This window comes from Ixodes scapularis, unplaced genomic scaffold, assembly GCF_016920785.2.
Source record: "Ixodes scapularis isolate PalLabHiFi unplaced genomic scaffold, ASM1692078v2 ptg001909l_1___fragment_2___debris__unscaffolded, whole genome shotgun sequence".
In the NCBI taxonomy this organism is placed as follows: Eukaryota; Metazoa; Arthropoda; class Arachnida; order Ixodida; family Ixodidae; genus Ixodes; species Ixodes scapularis.
In genome coordinates this window covers 59,582-78,127 of record NW_024610206.1, presented here as the reverse complement: position 1 = coordinate 78,127, position 18,546 = coordinate 59,582, and the positions used below count along the sequence as shown (strand labels likewise).

General features: G+C 46.1%; 1 protein-coding gene across 1 annotated transcript; it reads left to right on the top strand.

Annotated features, from left to right (window-relative positions):
* Positions 1 to 3,197: 3,197 nt before the first annotated feature.
* On the top strand, positions 3,198 to 3,704 carry LOC121834623. Its single transcript, XM_042288336.1, has 2 exons — positions 3,198 to 3,359; positions 3,450 to 3,704. Exons 1-2 carry the CDS (start codon positions 3,198 to 3,200, stop codon positions 3,702 to 3,704), a joined length of 417 nt encoding a protein of 138 aa, XP_042144270.1.
* Positions 3,705 to 18,546: the final 14,842 nt, after the last annotated feature.

Sequence of the window (18,546 nt, the reverse complement as noted above, 5' to 3'; positions counted from 1 at the left end):
TCAATTGTCCACTGACATCGGAGAGAGAAGGGGGTGGGGGAATGGGGTGTGGATAGGTAGGAGGGTACCAGAAATGTCTCTATTCAGATGGAGTCCTGGATGTTTGCTGTAGCGACAAAGTCAAGAATCGAGTCTAATATGGCTTTGCGGCGCAGCGGTGCGCCCCTCGGGTGTATTCAGTCCCGAAGGCACCACGGCCGCAGCTTAGGTTGCAGTTTTCGAATGGCTTCTTCCCGCGTCCGGTTGAGCTCCACACAGTCCCATAGGAGATGGGCACCATCTCCTGGGTCCCGGGCCATGCCGGGATCGAGGGGAACGAGAGAGCACACGAAGCCGCGCGAGAGCTCATTCCTTCTCCCTCCCTCCTCCCCCCCCCCCTCCCCCCCCCCCCCCCCGCAACAGGCCAAAGTGCGATTCTCGACAACCCTCCGCCCGCACTTATTCAAGAGGACTCTGATGACGAAGAGGAGCCTGACTGGGACGAGGAGGCGACCCTTGCCGGAGTCGAGCGGCGAAGGGTGAACCTTGCCGGAGTCGAGCGGCGAAGGGTGAAATGAACCTGACATAATTGTCAGGTTCATGTCTAGGTCAAAGCGCAACGTGTTCCTGGCCGCTGCCAAGAAGCTGAAACTGTCTACTTCTAAAATCGGGTTCGAAGGACCAGACCAGCGTGTCTATGTTAATGAGCATCTAACGCCAGAAAACAAACGGCTACTTGGTGCTACGATTTCTAGAAAGAAACAAGTATCTTGGAAGCACGTGTGGACAAGGAATGGCGCTGTTTTCGCACGGAAGACAGACGACTCTAATGTCCTCCGGATCTATTCTCTGATTGACTTGTCCAAAATGACGTAAATGGCGCCATTGTTTCATAGATTTATTACCTGATTCTTTATACCCTCATGAATGACACCCCTCTTTTCACACCTTCTGAGTTTAATGCGTCTATAGCACTAGATGCGAATAAATATATTCAAGTTATACATCTTAACATGCAATCTGCCGTGAATAAAGCTGATGAGCTAACTGTCCTCTTAGACGATCTAACGCGTTCCTCGTGTTCTTTCGATGTCATTTTCTTGTCTGAAACTTGGTATCGGGCTGATAGTGATGTTGTACGTATTCCGGGGTATAATTCTTTTTATATCAATCGCACAGAAAAGCGTGGCGGGGGCGTAGCTATGCTGATAAAAAGTAGCTATGCCTGTGATATGTTATCTGATCACTCTTTTTCCAACTCTGATATTGAAATGCTTACCGTGAAATCTGGACGTAATATATTTTCGGTTGTCTATCGACCACCTCATGGAAACTTTGGCGAATTTTGGGAGATATTTGAACGTGAAACGTTTTTATTTAGTTCTGAAAATTATTTGTCCATCATAGCTGGCGATTTTAATATTGATATGGGTACGAATAGCCCAATGCAACAGCAAATGTTACTCACACTTCATTCAACAGGTTTTCAAAATGTTATAAATAGTCCAACGCGCATTACAGCTTCTTCTGCTTCCACTTTAGACTTAATTATTACTAATAATGACAACGCATTCTTTTCCGGTCGCATCGCTGCCGATATTAGCGATCACTTACCTGTTTTCTTGCGTATAGAAAAAGCAACTCGTTCGAACGATGTCGCTAAATTGAGACGCCAGCTAATATCTCAAGAAAGGCTCGACCTATTTAAGTACCGTATTTCCTTGGTGGATTGGAGCCCTATTTATAATGAGCCAGCTGCAGATGATGCTTTTAACAGGTTTCTAGAGCTCTTCACATCAGTATATAATGAATGTTTTCCCACTGTAGAAATAAAACCATGCAAAAGTGCGCGTAAACCATGGATGACTAGACGTTTAATTAGACTCGTTAAAAAGAAATACAAATTATTTGCAATATTTATTAAAAACAAAAATCCTACCGTGCTCGCAGAATATAAGTCCTTACGCAACCGACTAAACAGGGAAATTAAATTGGCGAGAAACATGTATTATAATAATTTCTTTGGTTGCCAGACTTCTAGCAATCTTAAGGAAAAATGGAGGCGTCTAAATTTGCTCCTGAATAGACATACTAATGCCCAAGTGATCACAAGCTTAACGGTTAATGGAACTGAGCTATCGGGTTCAGATCTCGCTGCATCATTCAATTACTTTTTTTCGACTGTAGGTGACAGTCACTATAATTCCGGCATTTTTGATTTTCTAAGTGATAGGTTAACAGAATCAATATTTTTTGAACCGACTGACGAGCTTGAGGTTTTTTCAATTTTCAAAAGTCTGAAAGATACGAATAGCCTCGACTCTCATAATATACAAAGTCGCCCAGTAAAATATGTTTTACAAATAATTACACCATGTCTAACACATATTTATAATGTAGCGCTTATGACGGGACACTTTCCAACAGCTATGCAGCTAGCCAGAGTAGCCGTAATTTATAAAAAAGGAAATAAGAACGACTTCGGTAACTATAGACCAATATCTATACTTCCGTTTTTTTCTAAAGGGTTAGAACGAATAATTCATCGCCGCCTCAATCATTTCTTCTTAAAGCATTCTGTAATATCCGATTGCCAATATGGGTTTACTAAAAATAGATCAACGGAACACGCCTTGCTTGCCCAAAAAGAATATATTTTGAACAATTTTGAATCACAACGTCTTACTCTTGGCATTTTTATTGACTTTAGTAAGGCATTCGATACTGTAAATCATAAAATACTTATCGCTAAGCTCGAGCATTACGGCGTACGAGGACACGCCCTCAACCTTATAAAATCATATTTAAGCTCACGATTACAATATGTTGTAATAAACCACTCTCGCTCCGATTCCCTTCAAATTTTTAATGGTGTCCCTCAGGGTAGCATCCTTGGACCACTCTTGTTTAATATATATATAAATGACATTTCCAATATTAGTACCCTTGCAAAGTACGTTATTTACGCTGATGATACGAGCCTTTTCTTTTCCTCCTCTGACGTTGAACAACTAACTGGCACTGCTAACCGAGTATTGGCATTATTATCACGGTGGTCATTAGTCAACTCATTGAAAATCAACAAAGAAAAAACTAAAGCTGTAATATTTCGTCCTAAAGGAAAGCTTGTAATGCACCCACCGCCTTTAGTTTTGAGTGACACCATTATCGAGTATGTAGAAACGTTTAGATCCCTCGGTGTAAGTTTTACTGCAACGATGACATGGGACGCCCACATAAACGAGGTTTGTCTTGCCCTTTCTAAGGTTGTAGGAATAACCTCGCGTAATAAGTACGTTCTACCTGAAAAAACTAAACTTACTTTGTATTACGCTTTCTTTTATTCATATTTAAGCTATTGTTTTCTTGTCTGGGGTAATACCACAACATCCAATATTCAGAAGCTTCTGATCTTGCAAAAGAAAATGCTACGTGCTATTACAAAAGCTCCATATAATTCCCCAACCGGGCAGGCTTACTCGCAGTTTAAAATTGTGCCTGTATATAATTTATTTGAATATAGATTCGCGTGTTTTTACAAAAATAGTATAGCTAAAAACGATAATTTTCTTTCACGTATTGTTTCTACTGTGCCCCACAATACGCCTTATGCAACCAGGGAAAAAGACAGCTTTGTTTTACCTAGATGTAGAACGAACTATGGCTTTACAATGTTGCGATATATCTTGCCTAAGTTTTTGAATACTCCTCTATGTGATCACTAGAATGGTATGTCTTCTTCTGTCCTTAGGAACGCTTTTCTATAATTTGTCTGTACTTCTCATTTTTGTCTGTATTGTTCATTTTGTACATATATATTATTTTTTACCGCGTTTACACTGCTGACTTGTAAGGGTGGCGAGGCCCGTCAAGCAGTGGACGACACTGCTTTTTTCTTGCCACCCTCAGTTTGTATTTCAAGCTGAAATAAACGCTGATTGATTGATTGGGTCCTGTGCAATAAGCTACCTGAAGACGATGACCCACTGCCAAACGTGTACGGTCGGTGGGCTACAGTGCGTCTTCGGAGACGCCGAACCGGAACGGCCGTCTCAACAGCAGTTCGGGCTAGGTTCGAGAGACGTGCGCTGGAGACAGATCTAGAAAGAGAACACGCCGACGATGGATCTTGCGGAGGATACGCAACTGGACAACAAGTCACGCAACAAGATATTATATATTTTTATGCTCGGAGTAGGGACGAGAGACTGAGGGATATATTAATTATTATAAGTGAGAGTGGATTATTCCCTTGAAAATTTCTTTGTGTGGGTTTCGGTAATGCGCTTGCAGCCACCGTGTTATGAAAGATAAGTGAGTGTTCGTGGCTACGCGAGTTGAAAGGCTTGCGGTCGCATCATCCTGCCATTCTAGATATATTCCCGATCAATTGCGAGTTATATAACACGCAGTGCACAGTTGTCGGCGATCCGGTGAGGACGGTCCCACCGATTTGATAGTCGCTGCGCTTGCAAGTCCTCTGACTGACAAACTCGCTATACACGAACTCATCTCTGTTACGTCACGGCGCGGTGGTGGCGCGTCGGACGCACTTCCGGTCCGGGGCTGTGGGCGGAAGTGCCCATGTGAGACCTGTATTCCTGCGTTCTTTTGACAAAAACCTGCCTTCTTGTCAAAATGCTGCGGCTGGGGCTGCACCAAAAGGGTCGAGAAAGGTTTGAAGGTCAGTTTTCATGCACTCGGTTCGTCCGAGAACGTGAAAATGTGGCGTAAAAAAGGAAAACCAGACGCCGTCGGACCACGATTGCTTGGGCGGGAAGCATTTTTGGTTGAAATCACGGATACTTCTGACCATCAGATGTATTCGTTTTGTTCCAAAATGAACGCCGGAAAACCGTCAAGTTGTACGGACCACCTGCGGAGTACGTTCAGTTCAAACGGTCGGCTGATCGTTCGAACTGTCGTCTGCTCTTTCAAACGTTTCTGCTTGTCGTCTGCTCTTTTAGAGGACACCGGCCCGTAGGCCAAACGTGGGTCCGGTACTTGCGATAAGAAGTGCAGGCCTCGAAAGACTTAAGTTTGAAGGTTGGTAAGCCGGCTCGACGTAAACAGTAGACACAAGGAGATGTTGATCATTGTTACCAGTGTCCGTCACCGACTTGTTATGCCTGATTCCCTTGGTTAGATCCTGCTTGCGATTTTCAGTATCGACGTCGACCATCTCAGCTACGGTTCACGCTTTTGCAGTTCCAGCGACGTCGCTACAGAAAATTGCGAGCGAAATCTCATCATGTGAATCAGGCTTTAGTGTACATTCTGCGGCGTCCAGGCGGAATGAATCGCCGCCGGTCAGAATGTTCACGCGAAGTTTTGCGGTGTAACGAGCCTCGTTAATTTCGCTGACGCCGCTCAAGTAGTCAGTCATCGTTAGGAGGACGTAGAATCAATAATTTCAACGCGAAAAAGAGCGCGGGGACTCACACCGACGCCGACAACATCGGATTCCAATGGTTTGTTTATGGGCGACGGCGAGCTTCTTGTCCACACCCCCATCGCGCATGCGCGGCGCCGGTGGCCTCCTCTAGGGGCGCTCCGGGCGCTCCGGTTTGTTTGTAAACATGAGTTGGTGTATAGTAACTTACAGCTTAAGAAGGTAGGGCAAGTGAAAGAAAGACTGGGGAGGAAGAAGGAAACGGAACGCTGGAGAGGAAAGGGGGAACCTCCTTCTCTCTCCAGCGTTCCGTGTGCGTCCGCCTCTCCGGCCTTCCTTTTCGTCGCCCTACCTTCTTGAGCTGTAAGAGACTATATCAGGTTGCAGACAACACTAAAAGCAAGCAGGCTTCATGTCTAGAAGCAGTTTTGGAAAGCACTGTGCCTTTCCGCTCGCTTGAATTGGACAGACTAGCTTTACATAAGCTAGTCTGTCCAGACTGCTTATGTAAAAGCAAAATTTGAATATTTTGCAGTTCTCACTGGACTCTTTTGCAGTTCTGCCATAGATTCTAACAGTGGCGCACACATAGATTAAGCACATACCTTAAAGCCTGTTGCACAAAATTAATTTTCATTTATTGTTTATTTAGTCGTGTTCATAGCTGAATAATTTTCCCACGCCTTCTCGATTGCAGCTGCTAAAACAACTAATCCTTAGAAAACAATTGTTACACGTAGTCACACAAAAATGTAATGATAACGTCACTTTGAATTGCACTTAGAAGTTTGAGCGCAGTCGTCATTCAGCTGTATTAGTTTGCCAGACAAGCACGCGAGGCCGTAGTCTTACATATCGCCCGCGTTAACTGGTAAAGCCTTCACACAAATAAAGCTGTGTTAAAAAAAAAAAAAGTCGCACACTTTTCAAGAATGACAACAGAAACTCTATCTGTAGTCTATCTGGCTCACTTGCAAATCACCGCGTTAAACGCGGAGAACGGGCAATCACCACCTCGTGGCTGACTTGTAGTCTGGACATAACGGTAGAACAAGACAAATGCAGTTTCTTCACTAATTCGGGCCACCAGAGCACTCTCCATCTGACTTTACACAACAAAACGAGAACGTATATGTGATTAGTATTGCAACATTGAAACGTGCGCAGACTGGCTTGAGCGACGCAGTATCCTTCAAGATGGCGTTGGGGGCTGGTTGCCTTTCCGTGCGACAGATGGCGCTCTTTTATCTAAAGGGCCCATACTTCGTTTCACCTTTACGTCCTGACAGCTGACGGTACAAGCTGATGGGACCAATCAGCAAACGTCAAAAGCACAACATCATGATGGTCGTCGCGTTTTTGCACTTGTCTATCATCGCTGAACCAATCATGAACAGAAAAGGCCTAATGACTTGCGCTTTTCACGCTGATTGATTGGTCCCATTAGTTCGTAACATCAGCTGCACCTGGACTTGGGGAGAAAGAAGGTATAAAAACTATCGTTTATGTGGCATTTATACCACGTCCGAATGTACTAAAATATTAAAATTATTACATTTTTCCCGGATCTCCCCGGCTCATACTTGGCCAGTTCGTGGCAAGCTTGGGACAAGCCTGAGCCAAGTTGGCTCTAGCTCGCGCCAGTCTGGCCCAAGCCCGGGCCGAGCGATTGTGCTACTTGGAATGCAACAAAATCCTCTGGGCATCCTTTCTCCCATAGCGCCTCAAAGATTACACGAAAGGCTGCGTCACCACCACAGACGGCACCTTCTTTGTATCGCAGTTACCGCTCATTCACACTGGAAGCAGATCCGCGTTCGCAAAGCGGTTGCAAAGGATGTTGTATAAAGATGCAGCACAATTTCACGCGCACTCGATGACATCAAGTGCGCAATAGGCACATTCAGATTGATGCAAGACACAATAAAAGGAAAGTCATAATACCCGTGCAAGCACTCGAGCAAAAATATGAGATCACATGAACCTTTCAAGCGCAAATTCACGAGTTTATATCTGCAAGTTATCGTAGACTGTTGCGCCTAATAAAAAGACTAACCGGGAGCACTCCTGCTGTCGCATGCTGCTCAAATAAGAAAGTGGAAACAATTCTGAATACGGTATATGATCGGTCATTCGTCTCCGATGAAATGCAAGGGCGATTGCAGTAACTTTTTGCTGGATAGAGTTTGTACCTATAGGTCATGGCGGCGGTGACTTCCACTCATGGTTGCCTTTAGCAAACTATGAGTGGATGTCTCGATACAAAAGAAGACAAGAAAAGGGAAAGAAACAAGTACTGCGTAAGTGGTATTTTAATGACACACGAGTTCCCGCAAAACTTGTTGCCTGCAGAATTGAAGATGAAGACCTTAGAGAGCTTATCGCAGATGTTAGTAGTGTTCATTTGCAAGCACAATCAGTTTTTTTTTTATGTTACTGAGAGGTGGTACTTGAGAAGCGACTAATTGACATTAATCCGCCGTCGAAAACCTAACGACGATTATGCGCAGTCGCCGTCTTTTTTTCAAAAGTTGTTAATTGTTATTCATAAAAATATTGTAAATAGTATAAAATATTTCTTAAATTTTATGCATTTCTAACCAAATAACCTTTTTTATGTTGAAGGGTAGGTAGTGCAGGAGAAGCCACTAATGGTCACGCAATTTATTTCAATGCGCTGCCAATAACCTAACCAGGCCTCTGTGCAAGCACCGTAGTTTGTGCGAAAGTGGTTGGTTGTCATCCATAAAAACAAGAAAGTGAAGCAGCTAACTTCGACGTGACGGTGATTTCTGAATGAAACATATATCATATATGAGTGGGCGCACGTAAGGAAAGCCGCTCTGTGACTTGTACCTAACTCCCGAGATAAAAAAAAAAAAAAAAAAAAAAAATTAAGTTGGAGTGGCGTTTCACTAAAAACAAAGATTGTCGCAATAGTTGCAACTGTTGAAGGTAGTATCGGCGGATGCCTTTGTCATGGAAGCAACCGACCGAAGCTACGCTAGCTGATCATTTATTGAAATGAAACAACAGAGCACGATGAAATGATCCTAGAACAGCCATTAATGTCTTTAAAAACGTAAACCGCTTCTCAGCGGCAGAAGCAAGCGAGCGTTACATGTTCAGCACAGTAAATTTATAGTATTGCCTTAACGTTTTTTATAGTACAGTATTGCCTAATCGTTAAAAAACCCTCAGTTTATCGTTTCCTATCGGGGTCGGGTGCGTGCCTCTTTGACCGTGTCGAATATGTTTAAGTGCCCGGACGGCGGTGCCTTCGATCAAACTGTACGCCGTCCTGAGAGCATTTAGCGGAATGGTCTTATGTTTGGAGATCCGTGCACATAACCCAGCACCCTCGCGCGGCTTGGGGCCAACACATCCATTGTGCCATTACATCCATCGAGCAATTACGTCCAATTTCGTGCCATTACATCCAGACATGTACAAATTACTCAAAAAAGGCAGTTAAGTTAAGTTACTGAGTATTGACGCCAAAAGTAATTGGAGTAGAGTAGAAATTACGCATTTGTAATAGTAATTGAGTAAACTACTAACTGCTGTAAAAACGTAGCTAGTTACTTTGACGTTACATTCGAAGTTACATTTTTATATTTTTGTGGTAGCAAAATGAACAGCAGTTTCGATCCGTGAAAAACCCTGCGAGGCTAAAATAAATGCAGTCGTTTTATGGCTTGCGTTTTTACCGAACTAGTTTATTTGCTCGCAGAAGCAATTGACTTTCAACGTTTTATCGGAGAGTTTTCTCTTTTTTCTCCTAAAGACGTCCCCAGCCAAGCTAGAAAGACGTTAAAATTCTCAACTTGCCAAGGTAGAAAGACGTGTCACAAATGTACCGTTTGTGTCAAAAATAAACGAATTTGAATTTGAATTTGAATTAAACCAACGCGCTGGATGGAACGACAGCGTTCAATTTGAGAAACAGGATGTGCAGGGTCGAGAAGCGAGTATCGGCATCTTAGGTGTCCATGACGAAACATGTGAGGTTTGCCTCGGCTAGAGGGTGTTTTATAAAACTCTTCTGCTTTTTTTCCTTTTTCTTCGGCAAGTTGAGAATGTTATGACTGGCCCTTCTTTATTCCCACGACGTTCGGAGAGTTCACGGAGCGCGTGCACCTGACCGTCAAGGGTTCAAATCTCGCGCCACGACGATGAGATCATCCGGACGACTGCGCGTCTCGTTGCGGTGCTAGTGCCGGGCTACTAAAAAAAAATGTTCTGGTTTAACAGAAGATGAAACGAAGTATACTTCGCGGCTTACGCCGGGTCCAAAAAAAGGAGCACTCGAGGGTGACTCGCAATCCCTGCCGGCGACTACGGTATCCTGACGCGCCTGACACGCCTTAAAAGTAAAACGTTTTCAACAAAGAAGAGGTCTCCCCTGCGTGGAAGGTCGAAAGGACACGAAGGATTACGTAAACCAGCATCGGCACTCGTACACTCTCAGCTGGAAGCGGGAACTTGCTCCCATGAACGGATTATCCGTGTGTGCGTTTGTACGCGGAGGAGTCCGGCTTTGGTAGGGAGTATGCGCTGACGACGAAGCGAGCATGGGAACACGTGCCCAGCTGCGAGTTCATTCCACTGACGCCTCCCGTGGAACCTACCGCTTGAGCCGGAACTAACTAAAGGCAGACAACATGAAAACAACAACAATCCTCGGAGTGTCCCCGCCTTCCACGGTTGCAGCTGGAGGCGCGGCGCCTGCGTGCATTACCGGCTTAGGTCAATACCCGTCCAAGGCTTGTTAAAGGGGATATCCGCTCAATTCCGAGAAATTGAGGCTTACATGTGATTCAAATTCACAAAGCACTACTAGAAAACTCTACGTCTTCGGATTCGCGAAATATGGAATATTATTTGTGTAATCCTAATTTAAACATCAGCCGATACCGAAACCGAAACTTCGGTTGCGTCAGGCACCATTGGTCTCGGGTCGTCAGAGTCATGGCCACGTCACGTCGAACCACGTGGTCTTGTGACGTTCGGAAGGGAGCGAGGGACAGGACACGCGACGCGGGCAGGTCGCTTCGCATGACGTGGACGGTGATGGCCCAGGGGAGAGCGGGAGGGGGAGGAGACGAAAGAGGAGAAATGAGGGGAGAAACAGACCGATAAGCGCGCAGGGCAGCGCAAACTATAACACATCCACGTTACGGTGATCACGTGAACGCCCGGTCAGCCAACACCGGGAGGAGAAACTCATGACGTCATCGTTCAATTTCGCTGTGAGAAGTAAAAACAAACAAAACGTGAGAATGAGTCCAGGGTTGGGCAGAAATACTCAAAAATGTATTTGGAAATACAAATACTGGGATACTTTAAAATAGAAGCTAAAATACTGATGCTGAAATATATCAGTTAAATGGTATCGCGATACGTATCGGAAATACATTTTAAATAGTGGCAAAAAGTATTTGGAAATACAAATACAGGAATACATTTTAGGGGGGCCAGAAATACAAATACAGAAATACTGATACTGCAATACATTTTTCAAATTTATTTGAGACCAAATTAGATGAAGTTTTCAGTTGTAAGTGGAAGTTTTTGATCGTGAAATTACTTTCCCGTAGGCTTGGCACTTTGCCTTGAATGTAGTGATTTCGGACGACGTGGAGTCTTCAGTGGGCTCAGAAAAACGTTCCATCAAGGACTGACCGTGGTCCCTTCCCTGACATCCTGTCTGTCTGACGAGGGATGCGAAAAGACTTCGACCTCTAAATAAATTCTCTGTCATACTAAATCCCCTCAAAACGTCATCACGCAACTGTCAAATGAGGACACCCCTGTCAACATTTATCACATGACGTCACGGTGGAATAAACTAGTATTCTTTATCTGTAAGTGTGGCCTTGAACATGGAACACGCTGCTGTATGAAAGGACAATACATACTTTCGTTGTCGTTTACCTCGTTGAAGATCGTGCAGGATTTTTGAGAATGGTGGATCACCTGAAGCATCCTGGAAGACATGTCTTATCTTCTTTTACGGTTTAAAAAACAATACGGTGGCATCCCTGTTGTGAAGATCCTTCCTGCTGACCCTCCGCCACCGACGCATGGATTGTAGTCATCAAGTTTCGCCTTGCATATTCCAAATAGAGACATCGTTGATTGCGACTTCATATTGCCGGCAGAGGTGTGAGCTCTCCGAGAAACAGTGCGCTCGAGACGAGCCGCAGGTGTACGAAGTCTGGGTCGGCACAGCGAGGCCACGTCTGACCTCTTTCCTTGGTTTCGGATCACCAGAGCAGCGGGTCACTTTCACGTCGGCTGATGACGTACCCTTGAGCCGTGCAATATTATGGGCGCAGCCGCAGACGCATTCGAATATCTGTTTAACTTCACTGCGCGAGTTATCCTACTATTTTAAGTCAACCACCGCCAGGCTCGTGCTGCAACGGACTGTGACTTAGCTTTGCCGGATGGGTGTACTGTGTACGCGAAGGCAAGAGAGATGGTTAGCAGCGCGCTTTGGATGCCCGCAAACAATGACTCAAGAAACCCTACCTAAGGACCTGCGGCACAAGATGCTCTGACTCCACTCCTGGCACGCCACCTGGTTCAAGTCCCCGACCGCACAACAGTTCTCAGAAGAGAAAAGAGCACGCATAGAAAAATAGTTTGGAGAATCGGAAGGAACCTTCGTCAGCATGGTACCGATGCCCCAGCATCTCGTTGACCCTGGTGCCCTCAAAAGTAAAAAAAGAAAAAGCGTTCGGATTTTCTTTTTCGGGGGGGGGGGGGGGGGGGGGTGTATTTCTTAAGAAATGTCACGAAATACATTTCATCCTGATTGTATCGCGATGCAAAGAAATATTCAAAATGTATTTGGATACAGAAATACAGATACTGCTGAAAAAAATGTATCGCGATGCAGAAATACAGATACGAAATGCATTCCTGAAATACTATCGCGAAACATTTGTAACGCGATACTGCCCAACCCTGAGAATGACGTAGTCGTGCCTCTGACGTAGCGGCTCAACGTTTGCCGCTCAAACTCCGTCGCATTGACTGCGCTGACGATTGCGCCTCACGCCGTACGCTAGAGTTGTCAGATTTCGGCGACTTGGCTCACTTGAAGTTGCTGGCCAGTTTATTAAATATATAAACAGAATTAGATCGTAATATTTGACATGGCGTCTTCCTACATGATACTGAAGAGGGCTACATAGTTTTCTAAATATCAAAAATGAAGCGGGGTTGCCCTTTAAGCGTCTCTTCCTGCGTTCGTGCGCGCCGGTGTTATGTTTTGGTTGCTCGTCGCCACCTCGGCCCAAGGACGCCTGTGGTGCAGTTTCTACGGCTGCCGAGTATAATGAGGGGGCACTTTGTTCGGGAATGCCACTTCATCTGCCGGCGTCTTATTCATTTCTGCGCTCAATCTTTCTTGATGAGCGATGTTAGCCCTAAATTTTGAAAGTAGTCAGTAATTTGAGTAGAAGTTACCTGAAAAACGTAGTTAAAGTGAACTACTAATTACCCAAATAAAGTTGTAATTGAAAGTTACCAAGTTACTCGGAAAAGTAGTTAAGCTACAGTAGTTTGAGTAGAGTAGTTGAACTATACGTCCAAGTCTGCATTACATTTATCGTGCCCGTATATCCATTATGCCAACACATCCATCGTGCCATTGCATCCATTGATGGCCAGTTCATCCAGCGTGCCATTACGTCCATTATGCAGTTACATCCATCGTGACATAGTCAGGGAAGTCTCTCACTCTTAATCTGGGATTTTCGTGAATTTCTTCGCTGGATTAAACTCATTGCTGATGTGCGCCATCCCATCTTGGGAGCAGAATGTCTCTCATGCTTGGGCGTCTGCGTCGATTTACGTCATTCATGTCTTTAGACACCACAGCCCGACAAACCCTTACTGGGGCCCATCACTGGAGCCTCTCTCTCACCCTCACTTGCACTCCAAAGCACCACTTTTATGTTTGACACCTTATTGAGAGCCTTTTCGGAACATAACACACCACATATAGTAACAACCGGCCCTCGGGTTTACGCTCGCGCTCGAAGACTAGCTCTGGAGCGGCTTCAGATCGCCCGCCAAGAATTTGACATGTTGGAACTCGGCATCATTCGTCCATCTTCGAGCTTGTGGTCGTTTCCGCTCCACATGGTGCCTAAGGTGACTCCAGGTGACTGGCGTCCCTGTGAGGATTATCCCGCTTTAAACAACGTAACACAAGCTGAACAATACGTCTCAATCAAACTTCACGGAATGAAAATGTTATCTCAAAAGAGATTTAATCAAGGTTTACCACCAAATCCCCATACAGCCAAGCGACATTCCAAAAGAGCATTATCACTCCATTTGAACTTCACGAATTTATACGTTTGCCGTTTGGACTTCGAAACGCTGCACCGACTCCTTAGCTATTTATCGACCAGGTGGGAAGAAAAGTAGTCTTTTGTTTTGCCTACCTTGCCGACCTCCTATTGCAAGCAAAAATCAAGAAGAACATCTGGAGCACTTCCGTCTTGTCATGAAACTCCTAGGGGGAGAATAGCCTCGTGATAAACCCCAACAACTGACAGTTCAGCGTTCAGGAAATGATTTTCCTTGGGCATCGTCTTGCATTTCACGGCATTAGACGCCTACCGGATAAAGTAGAAGCAAATATTCTTTTTCCGGAGCCCCAGAACCTTACGAATTCGAGAGAATTCCTGGAACTTATAAATCTTGTTTCGGCGTTTACTTCCTAATTGTGTTACTACTATCCAGCCTTTTACAGAAGCCTTGTCTCCTAGAATAACCAAGAACCTAGACATCATCTGGACGCATCGCGGAGTCTTCGGATTTGAGAAGATTAAGAATGACCTCGCGAATGCCACGATGTTGGTTCATCCAGTGCCTAATGCGCCCACGCGTCTTATGACTGATCCGTTCGAACAAGGCGTCGGAGCAGTTTTGCAACAGTACCTAGAGCAACAATGGCCACCTCTCTCCTTCTTTTCTAAGAAACTGTGCCAATCAGGAAAGAAGTATTGTGCATTTAGAAGATAACTCTTGGAAATACATCTTGCTCTTAAACATTTTAGATACTTCATCGAAGGACGCTCATTTCACGTAGTCGCCGTGTCACAGAAACCGGCTGTTCTAGAAACCGACGGGGGTCGTGCTGACGTCTGCGGAAGAATAATGGCCAGTGAAGTAAACGACCGCCTTCGGCGGATGAGCTCGCAGCCAGGCGCGTGTCAGGTTACGCAGGGAGCGCTTCGTTGAAGCGACCGCATGTTCGGTGTTTCTTCGTATACACAACCTAGAGTGGTTTTGGGGGGTACACAGGTCTCTGCAGCCCCAGATTTACGAGGCGAGCTGGCGGCTGGCTGTTTGAATGTGTTTTTCGTCAGCGCTCGAATTGCCTGGCGGGTCTTAGTGTTTAGAAGAACCCTGCTTTAGGGTCAGGGGTCAGACCGAGGGGGCAACAACCTACCGTGGGAACAAAGAGAGTGCGGGAACCGCGGGGTCGCCAGGACTGACAGTGCGAGAGAGAACTCTAAGGCGGACGATCGCATCGCGACGTCGAGAGATGCGGCGAGACCCTGTCGACGGCCCCACGCCAGGCACCGGACGAAGCTTCCAGTGAGTGTGCGACCGCAAAAAGTGGGCGTGCGGGGCCAGTGAGCCGCGCCCACGGTGTGCCAAGCCACCCGCCGGAATTTCTCCACCTTGGACGGACCGCGCAGGGAGACGCCAGCACCTCAACGCCAGATGAGACTTTTTCTTTGCACTCACCTATCCTCTATTTTAGTTTACCATTAGGACTCTCTTAAACTTAGTATTTTTCTAGTACTGTCTAGGCAACCCCGAGCATGAAATTGTAAACCGTTATACTGTGTGTACCTGTGCTATCTGCCGTTTGATGTCTACGTGATTTTTGCATATTATATAGCGCCTAATTGTCTACTATACCCCTGTCAAATTAAACGTCATTTATATATCCCGCACAGGCCTCCGTCTCTCTTCATACGTAAGACTCTCCACCAGAGCGTGGCCCTATCGCTTGGTCAGCGGTCCCCTTCTTTCACACCGTCACTCGGGAGGCCTACCGCCTTCCTGTGACACGCCGATCACAAACCCTTGCCTTGTGGCTTAACATCCAATGGACATACATACTCTCCACGAGAAATCAGGGAAATAGCTTTTAATATGCAATTCAGCACCAAAATCAAGTACGTCAAAGGTTCTCGCAACGCCTCAGCCGATGCTCTCTCCCGCGCAGATATACAGTCGTTGGAACGAACCTTCTTTAGTACCATGGAATTTAATCACATGCGCGGTCTCAACAGTCCGACCAAGAACTTCAAAATCTACGCTCTGGACACACAGTGCTCAAGTTCGAGGATCTTCGTCTTTCATGATGTAGCGCCACTTTAACGTGCGACATTTCCAGAAGCGCACCACTGCCAATTGTTCCTCACGACTTCCGTCGTCAAATCTTCACGGCTCTGCGCTTACTGGCCCATCCTGGCAATTGGGGCACCCAACGTCTAGTGGAATCACGATTGGTCTGGCCCAAAATTAATGTTGTCGTTCGCACATGGATACACACTTGTCAGCAGTGCCAAAATTCAAAGATTAATCGGCATACCGTTGCACCAGTAGCCAGGTTCAAGATCCCAGATGCCAGATTTTCCAAAGCTCTCATCGACCTCGTTGGGCCATTACCATCTTCTCGTGGCTTTGCGCACAATGCACAACATGCACTTGCATTGATCGCTTTACTCGCTGGCTAGAAGGAACACTACTAACCAACATCACAGCTGACGAGGTCACATAAGCCTTTATGATAACATGTGTCCCACGCTTTCGCGTACCAGACAAAATCGCAACATGCAGAGTTCGACAGTTTGAGTCACGCCTTTTTTTCTCAACTCTTATAGATTTTTGCAGCGACGCGAATCCGAACCACGTCCTATCAGCCGGCTTCAAACGGTCTAGTGGAAAGGTTTCCTCGGCTCCCGAAGGCAGCCCACCGAAAAAAATACAGTATAATCCAGTTTATACTGTTTTTGTTTTATTTTCTGCAAGGATAAACTAAAGGCATGCAAAAATCCAGCAAACTGGCCAGAAGCGCTCTTGCTTCTTCTACTGGGTCTTCGTTTGGTCTACAAACCATATCTCTTCTCCACACCACCTGAACTTGTTTACCACACGACCCTGACTGCCAGGCGAGTTTTTTCATACTCTTGAAGAGGATGCGGTGCCAGACATGCAGACTTATGTATGAAGACTGAAGCTGAAGATCTAAGGTTTGCTCCCACCGCCTACACGACAACCACTTAACAGGAATGTTTTCATAAGCTAAGACTTAGATACGTGTACACACGTTTTTGTTGGCCCAGAAGCAGTGAGGAAACCACTGCAGGCCCCTTATGACGGACAGTTTTCAACGCGGTCCCAAGACTTTCCTTTTAGACCTATGAAACAGACATGACATGGTGTCCGTTGATCGCCTGAAATCCGATTATATTGAGAGTGTGCAGGTTTCGCCCCAGACACTACCGAAGTCAGCATTGCGACTCCCAGCACAATTTCCGACCAAGTCATCAATTTGCCGACATGTGCATTGGCAAACCGTGCCGTGGCCTTCCCGGAGGGGGGTGTGATATAGAGTCAGCCAGGGCAAGCCAGAGAAAATAACAAGAGTCGTAGAGATCCACTCAAGGCTCGTGACAGAGGATACCTGTTTCGTTTTACGTTCTTTTGCGAAGGGCACACATGGACAACCTTTCGTGCCGGAGTCAGGCTGAAGACTGACATCTCGTTTATTAAATATAAAACGAAATAAAAGAAAGGCGCCTCGGGTACGGGGCGCTCAGGTTACGCGCGAAGCGGCGGGACGGGGCTCCGCGCGAACGGTTGCCCTCGCTCGGTCGCTTTGGACTTTGGAGCTCGCTAGCGTCGGCTCGTCGGCGACCTCCATAACATGATGAAAATAATCCCTGGAGAAGGGGAACAATCCCTCTCTCTAAGGGAGCTTCGAAGAAGTGCTGAAACGGTCTGGCTCTTTTAGACATCGGCCGTGCCGAAAATGTTTGTGGGAGGTGTCGGCACACGTTTCCTCGGGCCTCGTGGTTGTTTCGGGGAACTCTTCAATGCATTGTTTATCTTGTTCGTCGGGGAAAGGAATTAGATGCGTGCGATTTCTTCGGATCTCTTGACCCTCGGACGTTATCCAGTAAGATCGTGGTGTATGGGCCTTGTTCTGAACAGCTCCGGTTCGCTTTAGGTCAATGACCCAAACTCGCTCTCCAGAGCCGAGTGGATCGAGTTGACGCACTCCGTGGCGCCGGTCGAAGTATTGCTTTTGTCGGTTCCTATTTTCTTGCTCATAGCGACGCAGTTCTTTTTTTTCGGGTATCTTTGGTTCCGGTAGCTCAGTGGCGATCGGTACGGTTGTACGCATCCTTCTCCCCATGAGAAGTTCTGTCGGACTGTATCCGTTGGGCAGAGGCGTTGAACGGTAGATCATGAGTGTCTCGTACGGATCTTCCGTTTTGCTGAGTGATCTCTTTATGATCTTCACCGCAGCCTCCGCCATCCCATTGCTCTGCGCGTAGCGAGGGCTTGATGTGATGTGCTTAAATCCGTAGGTCTGTCAGAACTTTGTGAGTGCTGAACCTGTGGTTCCCGCAAACTGAGGACCATTATCAGACACCACTACTTCTGGGATGCCATGCCTCGCAAATATCGATTTGCAGTGCATTATTACGCACGCTGCTGTGAGGCTTTCCAGTCGGGCGATTTCGGGGTAGCGAGAGTAGTAGTCGACGACGACCAGCCACCATTTTCCGTGAATGAAGAAGAGGTCCATCGCCACTCTCTCCCACGGCCGACTAGGAAACTCTGACGGGATGAGGGGGAGCTTTCGGTTCTAGCCAGTTTTAATGCATTTTTCGCAGTTCTTGACCAGGCGCTCGATATGATCGTTTATCCTCGGCCACCACACTGATACATTTGCCCGTGCTTTGCATATTCCTATGCCCATGTGTCCTTCATGAAGTTGTTGCAGGATATGTGGACGGCAGGATTCTGGTACCACTATTCTAGAACCATTCATGAGAAGGCTGTTTTGCACGGCAATGTGATGACGGTACTCGTAGTACTCTTTGAAGTCTGTTCCGAGA

Excerpts from the sequence above, each read along its gene's own strand:
- LOC121834623 (XM_042288336.1), top strand. The coding sequence starts at position 3,198 with ATGACATGGGACGCCCACATAAACGAGGTTTGTCTTGCCCTTTCTAAG. Across the intron at positions 3,360-3,449 it reads GTTTTCTTGTCTGGGGTAAT|CAGGCTTACTCGCAGTTTAA; the intron begins ACCACAACATCC and ends TCCCCAACCGGG.